Below are 24,551 nucleotides of genomic sequence, written 5' to 3' on the forward strand. Positions count from 1 at the left end.
GTCCTCATCGCAGCGCAGACCTGCCCTCATCAGCAACTTGTCAGTGTTGGGCAGTGCCTGCAGGCGTGCCCGGAGCAGTGGCTGCCCTGTGCTGTGCCTGGGGCCCTGGCTGCGTGCTGGGGACAGGGGCAAAGCAGCACACAGCGATGCCTTCTGGCAGGGGCTGCACTGCTGGCGAGACGCAACTGGATGGCTCGACATTTTTCCAGGCCTGTGTCTCAGTTTCTCTTTATTTTACGTGTTTTTATTTCCTATTAAAAGTGTGCTGTCTCATTTCCTCCATGAAAAACAAGGCTCTTTCAGTGAGATGTATTCCTCCAGCTCCAGCAAAATCCCGCTCTGCACTGGAAAACAAACAGGCTGCATGGGTGGCAGCCGCCTTTGCCCCCAGAGGTCCACTGCCAGCCTGGGTGCAGAGATGCTGACCCACTGTGAGCGCTGCCACCACCAGGCCAGCCCCATGCTGCCCCCTCCTCTCAGAAAATGTCCCCAAACCCAGTTCCTGGTAGCGCTAGAGAAGGATCAGTGCCACCATTTCCCAAGCAATTGTGCTCCCTGGCCGCGTTATGAAGATGCTGGGAAAAACAGCCAAAGGCTTGGAGCTGCCTTGGTCACGGTTTTGGGGTTTGGCTGTGGTTTTGCAGCCCTCCACCCGCACGAGAGCAGATCCTCAGTGAGTTGCGGGGCTGCAGATGCTGCTACCAGAGCATCTGCCTCTGCTGGAGCAGCAGCACGGATGCCTTCGAGATGAACACACTTCCTCTGCTGTTCCACCTCCACCTGACATTTGGGAAAGCAGAGCCACAGCTCCCTGGAGCTTTCCAGCTCTCCTAATTGGAATCATTACACATACTGCTAATGACACTGAATGGTGTCCACTGTACAGGGGGCAGCATGCAAGGGGGCTGGCCTGGTGCTGTGTGGGGCAGCAGGTGGTGGTCCTGCTGGGAACACTGACAGGGACTCTGAGGGGATCTCTGGGAGATGGGGGGGCTGATGTGCACAGCTGACCCAGTGCCATAGATGCAGAACTGTGCAGCCTGCAGCCCAGCCCAGGCAATTTGGGGATGGAGGTTTGGGGAGGGAGTTTTGGGGTTGAGGGCTGGAGGTGAGGTTTGGGGTAGAGCTTTGGGGATGGAGGCTCAGCTAGCTCTGCCTCAGCTCCAATAGAGACCCCCTCCCCACTGCCCATCTCCTCGCCCAGTCCCAGTGCAGATTTGCACCATTTGGTGTTTAATCTTCAATTCTCAGCCATGTTGATATGAACCCAGCAGAAAGCAGTCCTTCCAGATGGTGCTGTTGCTGTAGGAAGCTTTGGGGGTTGATGTCCGCAGGGTGGCTGCTTTGCCCCCCACTCCAGGGCTGCCTGTGTTTTGCTCTGAGCTGGATCCATCCTGTCCCTCCCTGGCAAATGCAGCAGTAGGCACAGCAGCTTTTGAGAGGGCTCCTGACGGCTGATTTTACGGCTCTGGCAGCTCAGCTCTGCCTTCCATCAGCTTCTGTTTCAATCAAAATAGATGGCCAAAATTAAAGTATTGGAGCTGAACTCCCCAGGCAAGGAGAAACAGAAAGATGTTTATTTTCCATCCCTGAGCTATGTATTTCTTATGAAACGCCAGCGCTTGCTGGGTGGAAGGCCTGGCACGGCTCTGCGGTGTGTGTCAGGACAGGGGGAGTGCCCGTGCCCTGGGACTGCCATCACCTCTGTGGGACAGCTGCCGCAAAATGAAGGGAAAAGGGAAAAGGAAGAAATTATCTGAGGCTGAGATGGATTGCCTTGACAGCTTCAGGTTTCCCTTGGAGCCAGAGGAGGCCGAGGGCCATGCGTGCTGTGGGGATCTGGCTTCAGACAGGGAGGGAAAGGGTCAGGGAGCAGAGCTTAGGGCTAGAAACACAGTGGGAGCTGCTGGCATGGCAGGCTGAGCTCTTGCACTTCCAAGGAAAGGCACAGCAATGCCCAGAGCCTGCAAACACCTGACCTCCGAGCACATCCCTGATGAGGGGTGAGAAGCATGTTAATTACTGGGTGCCAGTGATTGCATTAGCTGGGGAGTTATCAGTTGCCCTGAGCTGCTGGCAGCAGGTCTGGAGGGAGGAGTGAAGGTTTGCACCTCCAGGCAGTAACTGCTGCCAACTTTCAGGCCCTGGGGGAACGGCAGAAGCTTGGGGATGTGAGAGATGGGGAGGTGAGATGCAGGTGGTGGTTCCAGCCCTGTTCTGGGCTCTGGTGCTTGCTGTGCACCAAGGATGCTGTGGGCTGGACTACATCAGGTGGGATTTGGGTTCTCAGCTGTGGCCAGCAGATGTGTGGGGTTCATGAACTTGAATTTGCTGTGGAAATGTTTGTGTCTACATCTGAGGGTTTTCAGGGCTCTGCAAGGCAAGGAAGATTCAAAATGCAGGTCCAGCACTAGCCCATGGGGACCAGCGTGTTTACTGGGTTTCAGGAACGCTGTGGATGAGGAAGGAAATAGCACATGCACAAAATCCTCTGTGGATGCAGAACTGGGAAGATTTGCAAATACCAGAGAGGACAGAGAGGTTAGAAAAATCTGCAAGAAACACAAAGGCCCAGTTTGGAAAATGAAAAGCAAATCCATCTGGAGGGGAGTGGAGGATGGCAGCAGCACAGCACGCAGTGGATGCTGCAAGCTGCTTGGGGCAGCTGATGTGGGACAGGCGCTCAGGGGGTGCGTTAACACAATGCCAGGAAGGAGCAGGAACCCCTCAAGCTGCCGCTGCCCCTGGCTGCATGCTCACTGCTGCTGCACGAGTTGGCATTGCAATCCCTCTCCATAACCAGAGAGGCAATGAGCTGAGCAGGGGCTGAGTGGGTCAAACTGCACATGTAGGAAATACCCATTCCCACAGCTGCTCTGCGGGAGCTGGGATGGAGCTGGCAGTGATGGGATGCTTCGAAGGGTACCTGGACCACCCCCACCCCTTCGGGCAGCTCCTGGAGGAAAGGGCAGTTCTTCCAGAGCGGGGAGGCTTTGCTGAAGGTGGTAGATTAAAAGCAAATTGATGGGACCTTAATGGCTCTGCTGTAAATCCCTGCTTCAAATGCTGTATGAAAGCAGGGAAATGCTGGTGTTCCCAAAGGCCCCTTGCTTATTAGACAACCTAATGAAGTTATTTGATTAAATGCAGGGAAGTCTTTCTGGCTGCCCAAGTGCTTCGTAGCAGCTGGGGATTATTGAGACTGTCATTCGAGGAACACAAAGCTCTAAGACCAGCTCCTGCCTCGTCACTTGGGGGTTAAGTGACTTTGCAGAGCCAGCAGCAGGGTGTCTCCTATAGAAACTCTGCTGCTCAGAACTTCTGAATGAAACAACTGAGCTGAGAGCGATGAGTACCCAGGCAGGAGCGAGGGAGATGAAAGGGAGCGGGGCGAGTGCTAGGCACCCATCGCTGCACCGTGCTCCAACAGAACCAGCACCTTATGGGGCTGCCAGCTGCTGCCAGGGGCTCATCAGGGCTGTGCTAATGCTGATAATTAATAGCAAGAGTAGTAAAGAGAGCTGGTGAGCTGGAGGGAGAAGAGCAGAGTCTGCGCTGCAGAGGGAGAGTGGGAAGGAGCAGCATGAGTAACACGTAACAATAGAGGAGGCAGTGTGACCTCTGCAGATACACAAATTACTCAGCTCCTTTTGGCTGCATCAAAGATTTCTGACTCACCAGCCAGGGGATTTAATCCCTGGATCCTGGGCTGTGCTGGCTACTCCATCCCGTCACCCGTGTGGGATTGTTTTGGGGTTCCAGGTGCCCCTTCTCCTTGAGGCTCTGGTTGTCTCTGGGACTTGGGGAACTCAGTATGGAGTCCCAGGAATTGGGGAGGGGGATTTGCCCTGGCAGATGTTCCACACAAAGGTCCAGATCCCCATGCCTTAGCCCAGCCCCAGCTTTGCCTCCACCAGCCCAGGAGCAGCAATGGGGTGCTCTGGACTGACCTACACCCCCACTCCCACTCTCGAAGGGGTTCAGCTCTCTTGGGCTTGGCTGTTCTGTCCCAGCCATTGGGATAAGAACTGCTGTGGTAGGAGAGGGCTGAGTGCAGAGCAGTGGGGCTACACTGCAGAGCAGCTGGGAGCAAGAGGGAAGAGATGGGAGATAAGGGATGGAGCTCAGCTACGTGGAAAATACAGGAGCGGCATGATTTACTTGCCATTTCCCTTCATCTCCTTTCCTCCCAGTTTTCATTGTAGTTTGTGTGGAGTTTATCCTGAAGCTTGTGTAACGACTGGACTGTCTCCATGCAGACATGGTTTTGGAGCAGAGCAAAAACCACACGGCCAGGAAAATAAATCTGGAGCTGGAGTGCATCCGTGATTGATAACCTCAGCTTGGGGCCTCTGGGGTCTGTCTGAGCCCAACTGGGACTTCTACCAAGACAAGTTTCATTATGAGATTCCCTGTACTGCCGGGGGAGGCAGAAGCCTCCTTGCTGTCACCAACTGCTGCTTCATTCCTCAGCCTCGGTGCTTCTCAGATTAAAAGAGAAGGAGTGAACAGCAGCTTGCGCTGGACAGGAGGAGGGTTTTCAGTTCCACTGGAAAGGCTGCACATTCTGCTTTTTTTTTTCCACTCCAAAATAATATGAGAACAAAAATAAGAAGTTTCTCATAAAACAGCACTCATTTGGAGCTGCAGGAAATGTTATTTTTCGATACAATCAGAATACCTCAGTTTTATTTTTACCCTCAGTGAAGCCCTTAGTGGGAAACAGACTCTTGGGGATGTTTCTGGGGATGCGATGTCAGCTGTGAGTGATGCTGGGTGCTCCCCCCAGGGCTCTGTGTGCTGGCGGCTGTGGTGGCACTGGGCACATGGCCACGGCCATCCCCTTGACACCGCCACCTGCCTTTGTGGCAAAGGACAGGGCTGAAACAAGCGGACTAGGGACTGTCTTTGGCTTTGCTGCCAAAGCACCCCTAGCTCTGACCCCTGAAGTGGGAAAACAGGGAGCCTTGGGGTCTGCAGAACTGCTGCAGCCGCTGCTTTTGGATGGGAGATGCTGAGACCCCAATTTTGGATCTTAGGTTGTGCTCATTCCCCTTCTGGGCAGCTGCTGGTGCCAGCAGCTGCCCGGATTTCTGCTCCTTCACTTTGCACAATTTGCTCTTTGCACAACTGGGCCTCACTTATTTGGGTGATGAGTGGCTGGAGGAAGGACTGGGTGAGGAGTCCATGTTCTCAAGTATTCCCAGCTCTACCAACCCAGGGATGACCCAGGGTTAATTATAACCTGCTCTTCCCAAAGAGGAAGGAATATGTTTTTGGGGGGGATGTGAGGATATAGTTCCCGGAGGATCAGTCCTGGAATGTTTTTGGAAATCTGATGCTGCCTTCGATGTACACAGTTGAGGGACATGCAGAGCCTGTGAGGAAGAGTTAACTCTTACCTGCAAGTACCTTCTGCAGGGGAGCAGTGGGGCTGGGTCCATCCTGTGTCTGGGGCAGCCAGATGCTTGGGTGTGGTCCAGCATGTGAAAAGAAGAGTATGGGAAAACTCAGCATGGAGAGAAAAGAAACCCATCTCCAGTGGGATCTGCCTTCCCTGAAAGAGCCTGAGAGGAGACCATGGAGCCTTTGCTTGCAAAAGCACAAGGCAGAGGCAGGAAGGGTTTCAAGGAGCAGCCTAAGTGCATCTGAATGGTCCAAGCAGTGCTGCAAAAGTGGCTGTGGTTCAAAGGGAGAGGGGAAAACCGGCAGTAGGGAAGGTGGGGGAATAGATGGTGGGACCCTGGGGGCAGAAGGGGTGTGGGAGTGGGGGCTGCACCAGTGGGAACTTGGGGTAGGTTGGAATGCATGTTGCAGACCCTGGTGAGGAGCTGCAGGGGAACAGTGCCCAGTGGGGTTTGGCACAAGGTTACCAAGAGAGAGATTGAGTCAACCTCCCTGGCAGCTCTGAGCAGTTATAGGAATGAGCTGAATTTATAGCTGTAATATTTGGAGCCGTTTCTGGCTATCTCTGGGGTTTTGATGAGGCCTGTTTGCTACTCACACTCCGCCAAGCAATTTAGGCAAATCTGCACCGAGTGTAATGAGAAGCAGTAGAACAGGGCCACTGAGATTGCTTCCCAGATCAGGCTGTGTATCTGTCACCCCCAGCCCTCTGTGCTCTGCTTTCACCTTCCCAGCACACACACACAGACACCAGTGTGGAGCTAAGGGCTGCCACTGCTGCACGCTCAGTGCACACCAACAGAAGGCTTGTAGGAAATGTCCCACCTGGGACATCCAGCCCAGCCCTCAGCTCGGGATATCTCACGTGCCTTTGGCAGCTGTCATGGTGAGGCTGTTGGAGGTGTCTGTTGCTGAGGCTGAGGTTTTCCAGGGGACTGCTGAGCAGGCAAGAGGCTGCTGTGCTGGAAGGGACAGCATCGTCATTCTGCCTGTAATGCACTGTCGAGTCATCATTGGAGGAGCATATTTGTTAAGAAACAAGATCAACAGCGGGATGCCCCCAGCCATGCCTTCTCCAGTGGGGGCTGCATACTGGGAAGGAGCTGGTCTTACCCTCCAGGTCCATTAGCCTTAGCCCGTATGACCCCAGTTAACGTCTCTGAGGCCACTGTGGGGGAGCAGATGCTGGGAGTGGAAGCAGTCTCCCAGGCACTGGTGGGCTGCAGCACTTTGTGCCCCCTCACCGTGAGGAGCAGCCAGGCTTGCAGTGCAGCTGAAGTTGTATGAGGGAAGCAGCCGGCTGGCTTCTGCCTTTGGAGAGGAAAAATACTGGACAAGGAGGAGGAGGCAGGGATGATGGCCAAACCCAAGGGAGGGCTGGAAGGGCCAGATGTGGCTCAGGTGTTTCCTTTGCAAACAGCCAGAAGAGAAGCCCAGACAGAGCAAGGGAGGTGACAGAGGCTTTGGGACAGCGCTGCAGCCAGGGGGGAGCTGTGTCACCTACGTGCCGGCAGCTGGGTAACCTCTTCCATCCTCCAAGGGGCATAGTGCATCACCTGAGAAACAAGCAGATGTCCACCACAGCTTGATGACTCCTTTGCTTTTATGTCCCCAGCACTTCTCTGCTCCTTGGAGTCCTTGTCCCTGTTGCTCCTGCCACCCTGAATGACAGCAGTCTCCCTATGTGCGGGCATTCCCTCGCATATTTTTCACATATTTATTTAAATCCCCACAGAGCCCTTTGGCCTGAGCGGCATCTTGTGGTGGTGGGTCCCACCAGCTAATTGTGTGCTTGGCTTGGAATATTTGCTTTCATGGTTTCCAGTGCGCTTCATTTCATTGAATCACTGCCTTGTTCTTGTTCTGGCCAACACTGTCCACTTTTTCAGCTCCAAGCTGCCCCCAGGAGCCTTCCCTGCCACCACGGGCTGAGGCACGATGCCCTGTCCCTGCCCCAGTGTGGGCAGCAGCATTTTGAGCAGCAGGAGTTGCACCAGGGAGCGCAGCCAGCTCCTGCCCTATGTGAACAGCAAGGAGAGGGGAGAGATGTCTTCTTCTATCAGGTGCTAAATCAAATGTTCCTGCTGGAGAGCAAGCAACTGCACAGCTTGTCTCAACTGACAGCAGCTGTGGGGTGCCAGCATGGGGCCATCTGCAAAGCTTTGCCAGAGCACGTGGCGCTGCAGAGAGAATGTGGGGCAGCGCGTCCTCCCCCGAGGCTTGCCATGGGGCTGGGGGTGCAGGCAATCCCATTCCTGGGTGGGAAGGATGGGGGGGATGGTGGGATGGATGTGGGGTGGGTGGTGTGGAGGAGCCCTGAGGGAGGATGCTAGTGATCAGATCCGGCATGCTGGATCTGTGTTTGCTGGTCTGTTCCCAGCCCTGGCTCCCAGAAAGCTGCTAATGGGGAGCAGGCACTGCTGCTGCCTTTGCGTGCGGGGGGGGGGTGACAAGCAGGTGGAGGGTGGTGGGGGCAGGAGGGCAGGAATAGGAGGGGATTCCTCCCCATCTGAGGTCTCTGGGCAGCAGCAATATCCCAGCGCCCATGGGGTCTGTGGTGCCACTGGGGACTGCAGGGCAGGAGGAGGTGGCTCCCAGCCACCCAAGCTCCTTCCAGGATCTCTCTGAAGCATTTCCATGTACTTTTGGGTGTCTTCCGAAGCATCTGGATCTGAGATGCTGCCTAACATCACATGAGCTCCCTTGCTTTGTGTCATTGATGGGTAAGGCAGTCAGTCACTGGGGGGTTACTTGGTCACCTGCCCTTGTCCCTGTGCCTTTCTGGGGACCCATTTTTGCCATGACCCTCTGCTGGAGAAGGACAGTGCAGGTCCCCAGATCAGTACCATTTATCCCCAGGGGTAATAAATTGCACCTCTGGGGATTTAGGGCTCTGCAGCCAAAAAAATAACCAAAACCAGGGGTGAAATAGGGCTTGGCTGAGCACCTGCTCTGCTAGGGCTGGCCAGTGCTGCTGCTGCTCGTCCTCTGCTCAGCTGCCAAATGGTTTGCTCCCAGCTCGACTTTCATACAAGACATACTGTGAAACCCATCACATATGGCCCAGTTCAGTGAGTGGTCAAACCGCTTGTGAAGAGCATGGAGAGGACATCCTGGGGCTTCCAAGGTCTGGAGAAGTGGAGTAGGGTGTGCTGGAGCCTGGCAGGGTCTCTTGCAGACCCCAGGGATGAGGGAACACGATGTCACTTTCTTGCCCTGGGACCTCTGTGGTGGAGCAGTGACACTGGGTCAAGGTGGATGCAGCAGCTTCCTCAGAAGCAGCCCTAGGGATAGGCACGAGCCCCAGAGCCTGTGCCTGGGGTAACATTCTCTTAGCTTATCTAAAGTATCAGCCGTAATGTTGCATGCAGCCCTAATGAGGATAGGCCTGTCCTTTCCAAAGTACACGCAGATGGGGAATGATGGGGGGTGTTTTCCACACTCCTGGTGGCTACTGTCAGAAAGGGGAAGAAAGGTCCTTGTGTCACATGCACTCTCAGTGCAAACCACTGCTGAACCAGCAGAGAAGAACTGAGCGGACTGGGCCACTCACCCCAGGACAGGAGAAGACACGATGTCCCAGTGGCAAGGCTGGGTGTCACTGAGCCGGGGGTGATGCAGGCAGGGGTGCTCTGGGGCAGGGAAGGGGTCCTGGTTTGTCCCCCTCAGTTCCGAGACCCCAGCACTGTGGCTGTGAGCTGAGCACGCAGCAGCACTTGGCCCCGCGCCGTGCCCCGCTGCCAAGAGCTAATGAGTGGCTGCTCGGCCCTGCAGGAAAAAAAAAAGGGGGGGTTGGACTTCTCTCCCTCAGAGAAATGAGACAGATGATTTAATCCCCGAGAAATGTGAGGTCTGATGAATTTTGTATCCCCTCCCTGCGCTTAAAGCAGCCACGAGAATAGCCCGGGAGATATGGGATGGGGAGGAAGGGGCTAGGGGCATGCTGGGCGGGCTCAGTGGTGACAGTGCAGACCAAGTGGCGCTGGCAGCTGTGCTATGGCCACCACTGGGTATGGGCCAGCCCCACTGCCAGCGATCTGTGAACACGCAGCAAGGATGGGGTCCCCATGTATTGCAATGACACTTCCCTTCTGCTTCGTTAGCTTTGAGCTCCTCCCTGCACTTTGTCGTTTACTTGGACCAAGTCTTCCTCGGGCTGTTCCAGCAATGAGTTTGCTAGGTCTCAGCCCCATGGGGAAGCACTGCATCCCCACGAGGTGATCGCAGACTCAGCACTGGGGATGAGACAAACCTCAGTGCTAGGCTGTAAAGTGCTCATGCTGCTGTACGTGTGCCAGCTCCCCCATGCCAAGGCAGAAAGAGGAATAACAATAAAACCATGGCATTGCTTGGGAAATACTGCAGGTTGTGTAAAGGGAAATGGAAAATACAGCTGGCTTAGCACAGAGCTCCTTCCTGCCTCAGTTTCCCCAGGCAATGGGGGATGCAGATCCCGTTTCTCTCCTCCCTGCATCTTGGCCTGTATCAGGGGCAGGACTGGCCACCGGCGCTGTCCTGATTCTATCTGGCTTGTCCTGCTTCGTCACGTCTCTGGCAACAGCCAAGCAGGAAGGGGTTTATGGCTGCAAGCGAGAGGCATTGGGGTTTGCATTCCTTCACTGCGTCAGCTCTGGTGGGGCTGTGGGACGAGCAGCTTGCAGGCGTTTTCCATTCCCTAACCCTTCCCTGGCTGCCGCAGCGCCTGTGCTTGGGCACCCAACTGCTGAGGATGATCCTGAGAGGCGATTTGCCTGTACATTTAATGACCAAAACAGCAGCTGTGCTCAAAACAGGATTATTTCTTGTTTTTCCTCTCTTTCTTTTTAAACACCTGGTTGGGGCAAAGGTCAGCTGGCTTTTTCAGTTGTGTTTCTCACTTGCAATCAAGGGCAGCTCATTCTTTCCAGCCTGGCTCCATCTGCCTCTGTCTGAGCGGGTGAAGCAGCATGTCTTGGTCCACGGGGTTTTTGGATCCTGGTTCCAGCAGCAAGAGATGCTCAGGGATGGATGGAGGGGCCAGGCCCTGCTTGGAAGGAAGGAACCAGTGTTTGGGCTATGCGTATCTGTGAGGAGATGATACCAATTTCCTCCACCTCCACCTCTTGCTGTGCTGTGTTGACCAAAGTGATCCAGTCGCCCACCCCAGCCAAGCTCTGGGCTGAACCCCCACATCTTTTTGCCTCTGGAGCACTTGGGGCTGGGGGCTGCGTTGTTTGAGAACCGTTTCAAGCACCTTCCACACATCTTCCTTGCAGCTACATTCAAGGAGTGTGTTTCCAGCTGTTTGCTGGAGATGGAAGCAGGCGTGCTCTGCTCAGCCCTGCATGCAGCCAGGGGAGGAAGTGCATCCCGCAGCATCGCAGTGTCGGGAGAGCAGGATCCATGCATGACAGAGCAGCATACTTTTCCCCTTTGCTCACTTCCACCTCTGGAGCCATATGTTTGTAGCCATATGTTTCTCCTGGTGATGCTTTCCCAGCCTTCTGGCTCCTGGGAAGGAGCCCTGTGGTGAGCTGGGGTGGGGGGGACACAGCTTAATTCTGCAGGCTGGTGGCAACACCCTGCACTTCACATGGAGGTGCTGGTGGGGTATGCAGAGCCCCAGGGGAGCTGCGGCTCAGGGCTTCCCCTGTCCCTGCTTAGGACCCCTTCCTACAACACCAGGTCACCACAGCAGCACCCATGGGTGGGGTGGACTGGGGACATGACTTCCCAGTGCCGAGATGCTCGGCAAGGGCAGGCTGCTTTGACATTGTGCATAAAGCACACGCTGATCTGACCTGCTGGCCACAGGGGCAGCTTGGGTTTCCTCTCTTTATTTTTTCCCTTTCTGATTTTTTTATTTTTTAATGTTTTGAGCTCTCCAAGGGGAGTTTGGAGATCTGGCTGTCAGAAAGAAGCACCACTCCATTAATCATCTATGTTTGTACAGCACCGAGCAGAGTGGAGGCTTGGCTTGGAATGGGGCAGCCAATGCTGTCATAACATGAAGAATAAGCATCTTCCTCTGTCCTGGACATTATTTTTGGGCATCTCAGGCTGTAGCTTAGGGAAGGGGAATCCAGTCTGGGGTCAACTCTTTGCTTGTCAGTGTTTGAAAAGTCTATTGCACTGCAATAGTCTACTTCTGACAGTGCTAGGGCTGGGACCGCTGGCTCTAAATGGCTTTCACAGAGTGGTCTTGCCACAGATTTGCTCAGATCCCCATCCCTAGCCCCTCTCTGCCTGTTGTTCCCCCTGTGCATGCTGCAGCTCATGCCCATCCAGGTGCAGCCACAGATCCTGCTGAAGAGCTCCCTGCTCTCCATGGACCCACTCGGCAGCTGCCTGCTGATCTGCCTGGTTGGGACAGGCTGTTCTCACAGCCCTGGCTCTGCCTGTCAGTGCTTTCACACTCAAGACATTTCCTTCCCTACCTCCGCCAGACCAAAGTGGTATTTCTGTTGCAAACCTCTTCAGAGCAAATGCACAAGGGAGGGCCAGAAGCAGGATAGGAAGGGGCATCAGCCAAAGGGAGGTGGCACTAGGGATGACCAGGGCCAACAAAACCCATGGCAGCAGGCATGCCACCAGCTGCCTCCAGCATCCCTTTTGCCTGCAAGAGCTGGGGAATGTTTCTCTGCAGCCATGCCATATGCAGAGCATGTGATGGCCAGAGCCACGTGCAGGGCTGCAGCTCACAAATCAACAGGACAGCTTTGAAGGTGGATTCAGAACTTGGACTCCGCGAGAAATTCCTGCAGAAAGAAAACTCAACAAAGTCACTTGGCTGAGGGTAAAATTCATATTTACAGGATTTTTCTACAGGTTTTTGTGCTTCCCAGCAATGGGAGCTGTGCTAGCAGCTTCACATCTCCTACAGCACAGTGGATAGAGGCTGGAATAGGAGACCTTTCTGCGCCTGGCTTTGCAGGAAAGCTTTTGTGCAAGCAATTGCCCTGTTCAGTGCCTTAGTTTCCCCTGTGCATACTTCAGTGCTCAGCTGAGTATCTGTTAGGTAACAGGAAAAAAAAGAAAATACCCAAACACATTAAAAATAGCTGTGCTCATTTGGATTTGGAGACTTTCAACTATTTTTTCAAGGCAATTGGTGTTAATCTTCATGCTGGAAAACAGCATATTCTTTCCATATTGATTTTGATCTTCCTCCAGCTGGCAAACACATCTCCATCCCAACCCTTTGTTTAAGCAACATGAAGTACCAACATGGTTTATCTTTGTGCCTCTTTGGTGCCCTGCAGGTCTGGGGGCATCCACGTGCCCCCCCCCCCACTCCTGGGAGTCAGTCACCAGTGAAACCCCACATATGGGGCAAGGAAAAGGCCGCTGTGCTGGAAACAAATAGACAGAAGGGCTGCAGGGAGCCCAGGGCCAAACGGGGGATGCCAGCTGGTGGGAGCTTTGTGGATGGTCTGACTTTGGCTGTTTGAAACTTGCTGTAGCCACCATTGGCTAAGGGGGGCAATGTAGTATCAGCCCCTCCCAGGCAGCTGCCAGCATCCTGAGGGGTTTGGTCTGGGTTTTCTCTGAGCAAAAGCAGCTTTTCCTGGCCCCTCCTGCAGAACCACATGGCTGGAGGGAGGATGGGGAGGGTGGGAGCCCCTACCCCCCAAACCTGTGTGGTGCTTTGGATGGGGATGCCCATGGCCCTCTGTGCCCATGCCACTCCCTGCTCAGCCCCATGCTATTTCTTAGCACTGTGAATATTCACCTGGAGCCCCTGGGAGCAGAACCACCCCCTTGGGCACCGACCAGCCCACCAAAGCCTGCAGCCCTGGCACTGAGGTTCCCTGGTGTGTCCCCTCTGCACAGAGCAATTTTCCAACCCAGGAGACTGAAGGTAAAACCCCACAGCCCTGCACCCATGTCCCATTCAGCCACCCAGCACTGCCACAGCCCCTCTCCTTCCTCTTCATTGAGTATCACTGGGATTTAAATTAAAGCCCTCACCAACTGGGTGTGAATGAAACCTGTATCATGTTTTACAACGCCATCCACCAGACGCCAGCATGGGGCTGGCTCCATTCTGCAGGACAGAGGGCAGCTGGGTGTCCCTGCACTGTGTCACTGCCCTGCGTGGGACAGTGCTGGGGACTGGTGGCATCTCCCGAGCTCTCACGCTCCGTGCTCCCACTGCGATCAGACACCCAGCTGGAAAACACCAGCCCAACCGCACGCTCCCGGAGCAGCGGCCGTGGCAAGGGAAGGGCTTATTGAAATTATTAATTAGCTTTGTTTTTAAACACGGGCTCCGAGCAGCCTCCTCAGCAGAAGGAATTGTTATTAAACGCCAGCCCTCCGGCAGGCAGGCCATGTGTGCGGAGCCTGCAGCGCTTGGCTGCCAGATAAAGACGTTATTGTCATCTCGCCTCCGTCCCAGCCCTCCGCCTCCCGCGCTCCCACCCACCCGGCGCCCGCGGTTCCCAGGAACAAAACCCCCGCGCAGCGCCGCGCGCTCGGCCGACGCTCACTCGTGGAGAGGAGGAGGAGGAGGGAGGCAGCCAGAGGGAAACTGCCTTGGGGATTAATAAGAGGCAGGAGGAGGGAGAGGTGCACGCAGGTAAGCGGTGGGCAGGTGCTTCCCCCAGGGCTCACCTCGCCTTGCCTGATGTCCAAGCCTGGACGCTGCACTGGTCCACGATGCTCCTGCCCTCTCCAGCGTCTCTTACATGCACAGCAGCATTTGCTGTTCCTTTTCTCTCTCTTCTTGTTTTTTTTTTTTTTCATTTTTTTTTTTCTTTTCTGTTCTTCAGCAGCTGGAGTCTCTTCTTCCTTCACTTTGCTCTGTTTTCGCAAGAGTTTTGCTCAGCGTGGGGCAGTCTGGGGGAGGAGGGGGCTGAAAGCATAACAAAGTCCCGTGTGGGACAGCGTTGTGCCTACGGCCAGGTGCTTTCTGTGGCGGCTCCCAACCACACGCAGGCTCAGTTCCCCAGCCGAGTAGGAGAGCTGGGGGTGGGCAGGGGGCTGCTCAGCCCAAGCCGTGCCCAGGGCAGTCCCCCGCCTGGGAAAGCAGTCCGGAAAGCGTGCAAGGAGGGGGAGAGGTTGAGGGGAGAGCACACACCTCTGGAGTCGGGACTGCTCCCAGGGAACCACCGTCACTCTGTGCATTGTGGGCACTGGGTCACTGAGCTCTGGGTGTGCAGAGAATGGGGTGGGGGGGCCGCTGCAGGGTCCTGCTCCTACAGGAGGAGGGCTGGGATTGTAGATTGAGGTGGGATGGCGCAGCCAAACAACATCTGGATGCCTCAGAAGCAATTTTCAGCACCTTTTTCTGCACGATGCTTTCCTTCCCAACAGGCAAAGTCCACGTCTGGATCACGCAGCCCACTCCCGGGGCACATTGCACTGCCTTTGCCACCCCCATTAGAGGGAGCAGCTTGGCTCAGAGCCAGCTCTTTGTGCCTGCTTCAGCAGGCGAAGGGAGGAAGCAACGGGGCAGGGATGCTCACTTAAATCTTGGAAGAAAGTTTTTGATGGGCAGAAGAGATTCATTTTTACACCAAACCTGCTCTTCTTTGCCTTTTTGAGAGCTGGATGCTTTTAGGAAAATAAAGAAATAAGTAAAAGGATGAAAAACAGAAATTCATCCTCTTGGTAGCCGAATGCAAAGCATGCAGCATGTGAGGGCTTGTAAACTTTCCTAGGAGCTGTGCGCTGCCTTATGTGGCACTGGGCTGCAGCATCCCGTAGCATAGGGGAGCACCGGTTCCTGGGTGCCCCTTCCTGATGCAGGGCGAGGGACGGGGTGCTCGCAGTGGGAGGGATGAAAGTATGGCTGTGGGAGGTCTGCTCTGCCTTGGGAAGTCTAGGAGGGAGGGATGAGGCGGAAGGAGCTGACAAAGCATCAGAGAGTTTCTCAGCCTTTTACAAAAGTGGAGCTGGCACGATGTGTCTGCTGGGAGGGGAGTGGGGTGTGCATGGGGATTTGCTTCTGTGGGTGCAGCATGGAGGTGTGTGGGCTGAGCCAGGAGCAGCCTCAGGGCATGCGGGAGGAGGAGGAGGAGGAGGAGGAAGGAGAAATTGCTGAGATGGAGAAGGCAGCAGTGGTGCTAGCTGCCAGCACTGCTTTCCCACAGACCCTCCCAAGGAGAAGAGGTCATGGCGAACACGAGCTTTTCGCAATGAGTCTGGTGACCGTGACACAGCGGGGGGAGCACTGCTGGCATGCAGGGGCACATGGGCTGAGCATTGCCATCCCCACATCTCGCAGTCCTCAAGCTGAGCTCACAGGCATTGCTTGTGAGCCCGTGCTCATGTCTGAACTGCTCTCCAGCGGGGCTGCAGTGGGTCCCCTGGGACACCCGTATCCTGCATGGCCACATGAGAAGAAATGCAGCTCCAACCCCAACTGGACCGACAGCCCTGTTGTTGTCTTTTGGCTGGGAAATTGCTGGGAATGGGTGAGCAGGGCGGTCGTTGTATCACTGCTCTGCTCTGCTCCCCAGGCGACTCCGGAATGTGCGGGTGGCAGCATGTCTGCCTCCCCTCAGAGGACAGCCTGGCTCTGTGCTTAGTGGTTTTCCAGCATTCCCAGCACTGCGGCACTGCTGGATAAAGAACCCCTGTTTCGGTTAAAGCTGATCAGACCCAGAGCCTTGCAGAGAGCTAATGGGCTGTTACAGAGACTGGAGGTGGAGGGAGACCAATAGATTTGCTGGCTCCTTTTGGCTATTTTTAGGTTGCATTTCTTGTTCTGCTGTAGCGTGCAGGTTCCCAGGAAAGCTGGGGGCATTTTCCAGCCTGGGGAGTGGAGGTGAAATGGGAGATGGAGGCAGCAGTGGGAAAACTGTGAAGGAAGCAGGGCTATGGGCAGTGGGCTGGAAGGAGACCCTGGTACAGCAATCAAGTCTTTGCCCTCACCTCCCTAAAGACAAAGGCTCCTTTTATCCCTCCTGGCCCCTTCACAGTAGGAGGGGTCCCAGAAACATCTGTCCAGAGCCTGCTGCTTCTCCCTGTATACCCAGGAGGCAGCGGGGAGGGCAGGAGGTACCTGAGAGAGAGTGATGTGACTTCTGCCTGCCAAAAATCCCCCAGTGACCTTTGCAAGGCTCCCTCCTCTCCCAGAGGCTGCAATTCCTGCACCAGTTGCTGTGCTAGCGGTGAGCACTGCTTGGGAGCAACGGGCTAGTGAGATGCACCAAAGGTAAACTATTAGGAAAGCGAACAGCAGTGTTGTTTGGGGATGGAATTTCCAGCTGTTGCACCGAATTTTTGTTGGTTGTAATGGGATGACTGAATGCACAGCTGTCTCTTCTTGGGAAAAGCTTTGCGTTGGCAATTGTTGGAGGCTCTGCCCTAACCCCATCCAGGGTCTTGTAGGAAACTCGGGTCTTGCACCCAGGCCAAGCTGCTCAGCCTGGCTCGAGAGGTGCCTAGACTGTTAAAATTGTCCATGAAATGCAGCTTTACTCTGCACTGAGCAGTTGGTTTCCTGAAGGCATTAACTGGTTCATGATTTAACTGCAGGGATTCCTCAGGGGTACCTGGGACCTGTGCATCAGAGAGCGATGGGAAAGGTGGAGAGTGAAGGCATCTGCAGAGCAGACACTGTGCCACAGATTCAGCAGCCAGTGCTCATGGAGGATCAGGGTGTGGGATTTCAAAATCTATTTCTTGCATTCATGTCAGTAAATTCAACTGTGTGAAAGTCGACAAAGAACAGACTGCCGATGGTGTTGTGTCCAGGGAGAGCCAGCTTTGAACCTTCCAGTGTGCTGGAGGCAACTGTAAATCTCGCAGCAGCCTTGGGCTTGTTGCAAAAAGCCTGGTTGATGATGTTTTTCTGGACGTGGGTGCCACAGGCCGTGGGCTGATGCCTGCAAATTGCAGGGGAGTGAGTCCTGCTTTCTGTGAGTGGGCTGGAGGTGGTGAGCAGAACAGCTGCAGTACCGACCCTGCAGGGATGTGGCAGTGGGTTGCAGGTGCTACAGTGGATATGAGGGTTTGCATCTGCCTTCTGACACTTTCCTTCTGTGCTGACAAATGGCACATGATGCTGCCACTCTTGGGTCTGAATTTTTGGCTCAGAGACTATTTCTGCTATAAGCAGAGTCCCTCAACGCCTGCAGTGATGGAGCCTCATGCAGAGGGGACAGCACGGCTGTGCATGTGACAGTGCACATGTGCCAGGTGTTTTCTGAAAGGGCTGAGAGCTGACCCAGCTCCTGAGCCCAATGGGGCAATGGTGCAACCCCGTCTTCCCCCCTTGTGGTGATGTTGCCCTGAGCGGAGCCATGCCCTGCGGCAGGAAGGAGTTGAACAGCTGCACCGCAGCGTGTGCTGAATGGTGTACCACATTCCAGCCACTTCCTCCCTCCATCACCAGTCAAAAGCAGGCACCAGATCCCCCCCCAGCTCCCCTGAGCTCTGTGGGTGTGAAAATCCAGATCTGAGTTTTGCAGCTGGTGCAAAAGCCTGTGGAAAGGTTTGAGACAAAGTGAGGGGAAAGGCTGTGCAAAGGGGCACGTGGCTGGGAGAGGAGCAGGATGCTGCGGGGCCGGGGGGGGGCTGTGTGTTGGGAATTTGTCTGTACTCCACGGCCTGCTGTCAGATCTGTCCTCCAACAACACAGAAGCATGCACGTACATCCTCAAAGGGGACTGACTGCAATACTGCTGAGCTGAATATCTGGCAGTGTTGCTCTTCCCCTGTTCCTCCCTTCCCCCAGTGAGATGCCAGAGCTCTGATTGAAAACAGCAGGCATGGAAGCCTTGTAGGGTTAAACAGAGCCAGATGGGAGTGGAGTGAGACAAAAAGGAAAGTAACACAGGCTGGGAGAGGGCAGGGGGTGGGAACAGGATTTTTTCAAGGAGAAAGTCAATTACTTTGAGCCCCAGGAATGCATGGGATTGCTTCAAAGAGAGCAGGGCTGGCACAGCTCCAGGGGCTGGAAGCAGCACCCACCAGAGCTGGAATGGAAAGGGGGTTGCTATGCTTGAGTGGACCCAGGAAGGCATTTCCATGCCAGAAAAAGGCAACAGGAGGGGGTTTGGTGGTGGGAGCTGCTTTCACTTCAGGCAGCCCGATTTGAGCTCCAGCATTACCAATGCCTTCTGCCCCATGCTGCCATTCCAGCTGTGATGTCTCCCACAGCATCTGCTTGGTTAGCTCGGGAGATCCATTCTCCTCTCCATCTCATCTTCCTCCCCACCTTCCTCTCTGTCTCCCTCAACTTGCTTCCCCTTCCCACCCTGGATCTGCCCAGCTCCTCCATCTGCTTTGCTGTGCATCCACCTGGGCTCCATTCTTGCTGGAGTGCCAAATGCCACTGGGAAAAGCCTGACAAACACCCCCAGGTTTCTGCTGCCTGAACAGAAAGTACAGAACCTGGCCTGCTCCAGCTGGCCTGGGGAGCATCCAAAGCACCTTCTGCACTGGGCTTTCTGGGGAGCTCATCTGCAAAGAGCTGGATTCCTACATTCTCCAAGCTGTCAGCTGGAGGCCACCCAGCAAAAGCCTTGCAGGGAAGGTTGCTGCTGCTGTTCCAGGCAGCAGGGATGGGACAGAAAGCCTCTGTGGGCTTAGTAATGACCACAGAGATCAGGATACGGTTGAGATGGAGAAGTGGGGTGTGTGAGCTGGTGGGCTGGTGTCCAGGAGGGGCTCCCAAGGGCTAGGGGCAAGCAGAGACCTTGCCTGATCCCTCTAGATCTCCCATTTCTGCTGCACTCCCCCTAAACTACCAGCCCAGCCCAGCACCCTGCAGTGGGGCTGGAGGTGATGGATCAGTAATTTGGGCAGCACAGGGAGCCATATGGGAGAATACCTTTGGTATTGCCCATGTGTAATCTTGCAAATGTCCTTTTTTATCACACAGCCTTGGAAATGGGCCGTCCTGCATTAAATCCTGGTCCCTGAAGCACAACACTATCCATCTTCACTGCTCTGCTAGCTGCTGTGGGCCTCCTGATACTGTTGCTCAGCCAATTTGTTGCTGAATCATTGATTTTTTGGCTCAAGAGCAAAATTAACCCTAATCCATCAAGGCCTCTGAAAGGGCAATCCATCCTCCTGGAAGAGGTGTTCAGTGAGGCTCCCATCCCACACTGTGGATGCCTGCCCACCACTGGAGATGCTGCTTATTGAAGCTGAAGGGATGCTGCGGTTCAGAGCAAGAAAATGTCCTGTCCTGGCCCACCTTCTGCTCCCCTCCCCAGTGGTCAGGGGATTTCTGCTCTCCCTGCCTGTCTTTATGACCCCTCACTTTGTCTTTTGCCAGAATTATTGCCCAGTTCCCTCACAGTTTTAGGACCCTTGTGTAGCTCTCTTCCCTCTTAATGCTGAATGAATGGGATTACCTCAAACTCATTTCTGTGCCTTGCATGTAGGTGACTTTTCTCTCAGCTGTGGTTTGTTCTTTGAAAAACCAAAAAAAGTAAAAACCAACCAACCAAAAAAAAATACAAAACAAGCCCACCCAAAAGCCAAACAAAACTGAAAAAACCCAGCAACCCCCAATGGCATAAGGCTGAGCCAGACGGGATCTCAGTGAACTCATGCTTGGGAAAGGAGTTGTATGTAAAGGTAACTTCCAAGGGGAAGGACAAAAACCAGCAGGTTACTGGCAGAGATGCGGGGTAACTCCTGCTGCTGGAGATTGTGGCGATGGGAGGTGATGCAGAACCAAAACTGGTCTCTTCCTAACCCACTTCTTCTTGTTGTCTTGCTTAGGCAAACATCTGGACCATGAAGTTGGCCTTTAGCTTGCTTTTCCCACTTGTTCTTGTGCTGATCTCAGAAGTGAGCGGGCAGCGGAGGAAGCCTCCACGGAAACCCACCCGCCCACCTCCTGAGCCCATCGAGCCTGTCGAACCTGTTGAGCCCACTGAACTGCCCCCACCGCTGCCGCCTGGCCCCCCCTCCATCTTCCCCGACTGCCCCCGAGAATGCTACTGTCCCCCGGACTTCCCCTCTGCCCTCTACTGTGACAGCCGCAACCTGCGGAAGGTCCCCATCATCCCGTCCCGCATCCACTACCTCTACCTCCAGAACAACTTCATCGATGACCTCCCAGAGGAGTCCTTCAGGAATGCCACAGGGCTGAAATGGGTCAACCTCGACAACAATCGCATCCGGAAAGTGGACAGGCGGGTCCTGGAGAAGCTGGAAAATCTCATCTTCCTCTACATGGAGAAGAACCAGCTGAAGGAGGTGCCTGCCTTCCTGCCGCCCAACCTGGAGCAGCTGCGCCTGAGCAGAAATCAGATTTCCAAAATCCCTGCTGGGGTCTTCAACAAGCTGGAGAACCTGGTGCTCTTGGACCTGCACCACAACAAACTCAGTGATGGAGTCTTCAACAAAAACACCTTCAAAGGACTCAAGAACCTCATGCAACTCAACCTTGCCCACAACATCCTGAGGAAAATGCCGCCTGGGGTTCCCAGTGCCATTCACCAGCTCTTCCTGGACAGGAACAATATCGAGGACATCCCCAGTGACTATTTCAAGGAGTTTCCCAACCTGGCGTTCATCCGGCTCAACTACAACCAGATCTCCGACAAGGGGCTCCCCAAGAACTCCTTCAACCTCACCAACCTGCTGGTGTTGCACTTGGCCCACAACAAGCTCACCAACGTCCCTTTCATCAGCCCCAAGCTGGAGCACCTCTACCTAAACAACAACGCCATTGAAAGTGAGTTGCGTTGGCCAGCTGGGAGAGACCTGGGAAGCAGACAGGTTGGGGGATGGCAAGCGTTTTGTTCAAAAAGGCATTTTTCACTCAGCTGGATGTGAACCTTTCAAAGGGGGTGATGCAATGGTGAGATGAGCTCAGGTTTTATTGTCGGCAAACGAAGGTGGATTTACACAAGGTGAAGGACGACCTAAGGATGAGGGTAGTAGCAGAGGAGCAGGGCTGAATCCCCCTTGGAGCTGCAAGACTTTTCTTGTTCACTGTCATGGGCAGACCTTCTTAGGGACTACCTGTCATTGAAACAGCTACTTCCCCAGCAGGGCTCAGAAATAGGGCTATTTAGAAAGGAGTGTCTGTGCACATATTTTAAGAACTGATGCCAAATACACAGTCAAGATGGTTAGAAATAACCCAGCTTAGCTCTTGAGCAGAGTCTCACAGAGGAAGGAACAAGGAGAACAGGGCTGTGATGGAGGTTGTCTTGGCAAACCAACCAGGGCAGTTTCACACTGCTCTAGGCAAAGCACAGCGACTTCATGGTGCTGGCCTGTGAAGTGTGTAAACACAGCCAGTACGTTAGAGAAGACAGAGAACCATTTCTGGTCATGTCAGATGTTTCTGCTTTTAGAGGTCCAGTGATCCGCTGTCCTTCCTATCTGCAGGGGAGCAAGAATGCAGCTCTCCTGCCAGAAACCCTCTATGTGCACTGGGGAAAGCGAGCTGGGCTCTCATATTTCTGGCTGTGGTGGGGGTTTGGGGGCTGCACAGAGCATTACTCGTTTGTGAAGCAGCTGCCAGGCAGGACACTGGTCCCAACAGGTGATGTGACACTGGCACTTCCACATGCTGCAGTGTTTGTTTATTGGGCAGTGACAGTGTGTGGCCTTATGTGGAAAAGCAGTGTGCTGCTGAGGAGGCATAAAATCACAGACCGGGCACTGGCTGCAGCATCAGGAAGGGGCAAGCCAGAAGCTGGCTTCATAGCAGACAAGCACTGATTGTGTTGTGGGATGTGGTGATCCCTTTTGTCTCCAGAATGGCTCTCTCTGTATTCCTCACTTTGCTTTGGCTTAGCGACCTGCTTCATTTCTGAACAAATGCAAGATTTCCCTCTTTCCAGGCTGCTTGGGCTGCACCCTGTCTCCTCTGAGGGGCTGGGGATTCTCCCATTGGTAGCAAAGCAACCCCATTGTGGGGGTGACCCCATGAAAACAAGGAGGGGGGTCTCTAGCATCCCCCTCTGCCTTCCTTTTCCTCATTACCTCTAACCCATGTCCTTCTTCTCTCCCTGCAGAAATCAATGGAACGCAGATCTGCCCCACCTCACTGATGTCCATCCAGGACTTCTCCCCCTCCGACCTGGACAGCGTGCCCCGGCTCCGGTACCTGCGGCTGGATGGGAACCTCCTGAAGCCCCCCATCCCCTTGGACCTGATGATGTGTTTCCGCCTCCTGCAGTCTGTGGTTTTCTAGCCCTGCGTGCCTCTCCTAGGGACTTGGCTTTGCACAAAGACTCAAACCCCATCAGTGTTTGACACTTGGGACCCTCTTTGCTCCCCTCTTCCCTCGCTCACCCCCTGGCCTCTCTGTTCTTCTCCTGTCCCCCCACTCCTTCCCCCTTTCCTTCCCTGCAGTGGCTTCTGTGTCCCTGGGAGTTGTCTACAGGACAGCATCGCATTGCAGCAGCTGGCCCAGGTCCCAGTGTCAGCCTGGGGTGCATGGGGGGCTGTCACCCTGCTGTCACCCTGCTGTCACCATGCTGTCACCCTTCCCACACTCCCCCCAGCCCTTTGCCAGCACTGGAGCTGGCTCCCTTGAACCTGGCAGAGTTTTGGGAGGGTGGGCTTGGTCCTACCCAAAGCATCTCCTGATGGAGCTGATGAGGGGGCTGTTTGGGGAAGGGATGGCACAGGAGCGAGCGGTGCTGCGGGACAGCAATCACACAGCCCTGTGACAGAGCTGTTTCAGCTCAGAGCAGCTGTAATCTGCACAAACACCAAACCCAAACAGCCATGAAAGCCTGAAACCCAAGGCTGGCCTATTTGGGGACAGCTACATTCCTGCTCGCTGGGCTGCAGCACGCGCTGGAGCTGACACTCTGCTTTAGGAAGCGCAGCCCTTGGTCCCTGGACCACCTCCCATTAAATCCAAAGCGAGTCCTGCCGCCTCGTCGAACCAACCGCGGCGGAGCGGGGCTGCGGGTCCCAGCCCGACGCCGGGGCGTCCCCACGAGGTCCCGCGGCCGCCGCCCCGCTCGGTGCGCGGGGGGCGGGCTGGGACCGCCGGGCAGTGCCGGCAACGACACCTCGTGGCCACAGCCACGGCCCGGGTCCGGCACGCCGTCCTCCCACTGCTCCACAGCCTCCAGCCCTCGGGGGCTCTCAGGGCTGCGTGGCTGGGAGCAATTGGGCAGGAGATGGTGGAAAGGGGTGGTCTTCCCCCTGCTGTGGGGTTTGCAATACACCATGTGTGTATTGCAAACCATCTGCACCCCTGCCTCGATTTCAGCCCCGCCCTGCCCCCGCATCCTGCCGCCCCCGTGCAGATGCTGACGTGGAGAACATCTGGGCTCTGCTGGCGGGGTGACCCCCGTGCCACACCCCGCCCAGCTCTCCCCTCCTCCCTGCACCCCCACCTCCTGCAGGTTCCACTCTGTCGCTTTCTTGGACCGAACACACATCTGGTTTTGCCTTGTGGTTTTTGAATTTTTTGCTTTCTTTCTTTCTTTCTTTCTTTCTTTCTTTTTTTTTTTAAGGAAAGGAAAAGAAAAGGGAAGAATTACTCTTTTGGAAAAGCTGTTTTTTATCCCCTCTTCTTCCCACTTCCACATGTATCACTTCCCTCTTGGATAGCTGTACCTGCATATATAGGGTGTCCGGGGATTATCATCTCTCTTTTTTTTTTTTTCTTCCTGATTCTCAGGATTTAGATTTGAGGAGAAAAAAAAAATCCAGTCAAAACAAACATAAAGCAATAAACCAAAGAAACCAGTGTTGGTATTCAGCTCCCCAAAATGACCCTTCTCTGGGGTAGGTATGGACAGGCGCTGTGTCCCACTCCCTGGGAAAGGGATGGGGATGCTCCCTGCAGGTGCCCTGCATACACCAGAGATGGGAAGGATCAGCAAAATCCCATGATATTTCAGGATTTTTTTGATAATATGAGCCTCTCCAAATCTTCTTCCAATGGGCTTTTTTGGGTGCGACAGGTTTCAACCTTAAACCCGGAGACCCTATGTATATATTTATATATAATGTGTATATATACTGGTAGACTGTACAGATATATCTAGAGACATATGTAGTTCTCGACTGATTTCAGTTTAATGGTATTTTCACTCCTACTCTTCGCAGCAGTGAAAATAAAGTGATTCACAAGGGACCCGGAGCCATGGTTGGATCTACCTCTCTGCATCTTTGCTGCACAGGAGCAGCTTCATTTGGGAGCAGGGACAGCCCTCCAAAACGCTGGAGCTTGTCTGAGGGTCACCCAGCTGCCTGTGGCGGTCAGGTTT

General features: G+C 54.6%; 1 protein-coding gene and 1 long non-coding RNA gene across 2 annotated transcripts; one reads left to right on the top strand and one right to left on the bottom strand.

Moving 5' to 3' along the window:
• On the bottom strand, nucleotides 212-16,525 carry LOC110388280. The gene is made up of 3 exons (XR_002432842.1): nucleotides 14,002-16,525; nucleotides 5,403-12,143; nucleotides 212-1,499 (listed from the first exon to the last, which is right to left on the bottom strand). It is a non-coding gene; the product is annotated as an uncharacterized LOC110388280 (long non-coding RNA).
• PRELP (proline and arginine rich end leucine rich repeat protein) lies at nucleotides 13,479-24,418 on the top strand. The gene is made up of 3 exons (XM_021377392.1): nucleotides 13,479-13,966; nucleotides 20,077-21,037; nucleotides 22,332-24,418. The coding sequence occupies exons 2-3, from the start codon at nucleotides 20,092-20,094 to the stop codon at nucleotides 22,508-22,510; spliced, it is 1,125 nt and encodes a 374-aa protein (XP_021233067.1). The 5' UTR covers nucleotides 13,479-13,966; nucleotides 20,077-20,091; the 3' UTR covers nucleotides 22,511-24,418.

The sequence above is a fragment of the Numida meleagris genome, chromosome 25, assembly GCF_002078875.1.
Source record: "Numida meleagris isolate 19003 breed g44 Domestic line chromosome 25, NumMel1.0, whole genome shotgun sequence".
Classification (NCBI taxonomy): domain Eukaryota; kingdom Metazoa; phylum Chordata; class Aves; order Galliformes; family Numididae; genus Numida; species Numida meleagris.

Coding starts and splice junctions, on each gene's coding strand:
- PRELP (XM_021377392.1), top strand. CDS start 20,092: ATGAAGTTGGCCTTTAGCTTGCTTTTCCCACTTGTTCTTGTGCTGATC. Junction 21,038..22,331: donor AAACAACAACGCCATTGAAA/GTGAGTTGCGTT, acceptor CTCTCCCTGCAG/AAATCAATGGAACGCAGATC.